Source organism: Arachis ipaensis, chromosome B05 (genome assembly GCF_000816755.2).
Source record: "Arachis ipaensis cultivar K30076 chromosome B05, Araip1.1, whole genome shotgun sequence".
Taxonomy (NCBI): Eukaryota; Viridiplantae; Streptophyta; class Magnoliopsida; order Fabales; family Fabaceae; genus Arachis; species Arachis ipaensis.
In genome coordinates, this window is record NC_029789.2 from 143,692,985 (window position 1) to 143,695,805 (window position 2,821).

Below are 2,821 nucleotides of genomic sequence, written 5' to 3' on the forward strand. Positions count from 1 at the left end.
TATTCTTATTAAAAATAATTTATTCAAAAAAAATCTACACATTTTTGTTCTTTTTATTGTAGATGTCATTGGAAAACTACATCATGAGATTAAGAAGAAAGAAAACCATACAAATTCAAGACACATCTTTGGAAGAAAAACATACATGCAAAGATGGAACAAACAACATAATAGAAAGTGCATATAACTCAACAATTCATAAATAACATGCCTTCACAAGAACCTACGACAAAAAGAAGAAAACAACAAATCTAACAATAACCAATAAAGAAAAAGGAGGACGAGCGTCACATAAGAAGACTAAGTCCATCAACTAAAACAAATGCAAAAATTAAATCACCAAATAAAAATGTCACTTTGTACAACTCCAATATCCAAATCTTTTATACTACAAATTATTTTAAACAAAGCAACTTTTAAATTTAACTTTAATTTACACATATTTAATTTAATTCTACAAAATATAACCATTTTTAATATTTATTATATACTATTATTAATTTACCGTCCGCACATTGTGAAAGTCTCATTCTAGTTGAGAACAAAAAGTACAGTCCAGTGAATAAGAATGAAAAATACACCAGTGTCACTGAAACTCAACAATCATATATATCATACAGGATATGCTTCTGTAAATACACTTTAATAACCACCCTATTTTGGCTAACATGAACCTGAATATTGCTACGCTCTCCAATGACTTGTTCTCTAAGACATTACCACTGTGCTTCAATATTACCTTGGCACATGGTTCCTCAAATTAGCCCCTTCAACTGTCAGGATTTTTCCACTGTCAAACACTTCTCTTTTTCTCTTTAGCAACTGTGTCTCTGCTGTGAAAACCTGCAATCTCAGCTTTTATGGCGCGAATTTGCTCTTTAAGTTCTCTTTTCTTTTCCTCCAAAGATTCTAACTGAGCGGAGAAACACTTCTCAGCCATATCGACTTCCCTGTTTCCATTTGGCACTTCTTTTTTACCATTATCAATTCTTTCTGGGAAATGAGTATGACAAATGTCTGCTTGATTTTCATTACATCCTATGACTTCTGTATTTGATTCCGCTTGAATAAGAGAAGCCTGTTTGCTCCTTTCAAGACTAATATCTTCAGAAACTAGAGGTTCTAACAAACCATTGACTTGATCACCGGAGGTGCTTTTTTCACCCAGTTGTTCTCTGTTGTCCTTTCCAGGGGATGCTTTGATATTTGACTCCTGAGAGGAGAAAATGAGATGGTAAGTTAAAAGATTAAAAGTTACAAATGCCTAATTTGCAGGAAAAAAGGGTTAAAGTTCTAAGTATATTTTAAATTCCTTCATTGTGGATCATTTTATACTGATCCAAGGAAGATTGCCACTTTTATATACTTCTACCAAGCAAGTTGATCAGTTTGAACATCATACTAAGTAATTCAGAATATTTACCGAATTTGAATTCTCCATCTCATAGATTCTTTCAATCCCATGGCTCTCTAGTAAACATTTGTCCCGTGTGGTAACAATGACTCTTGTTCCAAGGCCAAACCAATCAGGTTTTCCAGCAACAGCTTGTAATTGCTCTGGTTTGTCAACATCATCTAGAATCAAAAGGATCCTCTTTTGTTGGAGCCTGTGCTTTATTGTTGAAATTCCTTGATCAAAACTTGTTGATTTGAGATTCTTCCTTTCGAATACATTAGAAAGAAGCATATTTTGAAGATACACTAAACCATGCTTATATGAATTTTCTCTCACATTTTCAAGAAAACATATACTTTCAAAACCGTTAGAAATCAAATGATAGATTGCATGAGCTACTGTTGTTTTGCCTGATCCACCATTTCCATGAATCCCTACCATGTGGACTCCACCATAGCCATCAGAAAATAGAAGCGATTTTACTTCTAAAACTTGAGACTCTAGTCCAGCCGGATAGTCAGCAACAGGCAAAGCAACACGTTTAATCTCCCTTGACACCACTTCAACGATCTTTCCAATAAACTCGTGTTCATATTGTTTCCTGCTCAAGACAATTATATGTGCTAAGTCATACCTATTTGGAATTTTATTTAAAAAATAAAAGAACAGTAAACAAAATATGATAAGGTACCCCTCGAAAACAAAGCCAGTAAAATTAGCTGCTTGAAACAAAGCCTGTTTCCATTTTTCGACTCTGGATAAGTCGTCCTTGAACTTCTCCTCATGTTTAGCCATCGCTTTCCCATAACTTCCTGTGTGATATCGGACGTGATCGTGATAAATATCATAGAAAACCGGCAATACGAACTGACCATCAGACTCATGGCACTCCAAGATCTTGACAAGTTCATCTAAGCAGTAAGAAGAATCAGCATAGTTCTGGGAGAACACAATGATGGCAATCCTGGAGCCTTTAATTGCCTGAATAAGTGTTCTTGATATATCATTCCCTCTGTGAAGACCTACATCATCCATGAAGGTGTGGATTTTGTTGTCCTGGAGAGCTTTGTAAAGACTGCCAGTGAAACGATAGCGAGTATCACATCCTCTGAAGTTGAGGAACACATGGTGTTGGTATTGCCTTGGATTTGAAAACGACGACGACGATTTCACCTGGGACTCTGCTCTGACTGGATAATCAGCAACAACAGGTAGCGTGTCCTCTTTAAGAAATGCCAACACCTGTTTACTAGTCCTCTCAATAAATTCGTATTCAAATTCATCCCTGCACAATGTAAGGTGTTCAATAATGATGTTAACGTCCCAATGAGTAATAGCTCAAATGGCATAATCTCCCCATACTCAATTAAGAGGTTGCGGGTTCGAGTCTCCTATCTTTGGTAAAAAAAAAAAAAAATAACGATG

The 2,821-nt window shown here is 35.4% G+C and overlaps 1 protein-coding gene across 1 annotated transcript in view; it reads right to left on the bottom strand.

Annotated features, from left to right (window-relative positions):
• LOC107641419 (TMV resistance protein N) overlaps positions 519-2,821 on the bottom strand; it is a 16,682-nt gene continuing 14,379 nt past the window's right edge. Inside the window, exons 2-4 of the mRNA XM_021103105.1 lie at positions 2,088-2,681; positions 1,424-1,997; positions 519-1,213 (exon numbers count right to left, since the gene is read on the bottom strand). Of these exons, the coding sequence (XP_020958764.1) occupies positions 794-1,213; positions 1,424-1,997; positions 2,088-2,431 (1,338 nt within the window). The 5' untranslated portion in view covers positions 2,432-2,681 and the 3' untranslated portion in view covers positions 519-793. The remainder of the gene's footprint in view (positions 1,214-1,423; positions 1,998-2,087; positions 2,682-2,821) is intronic.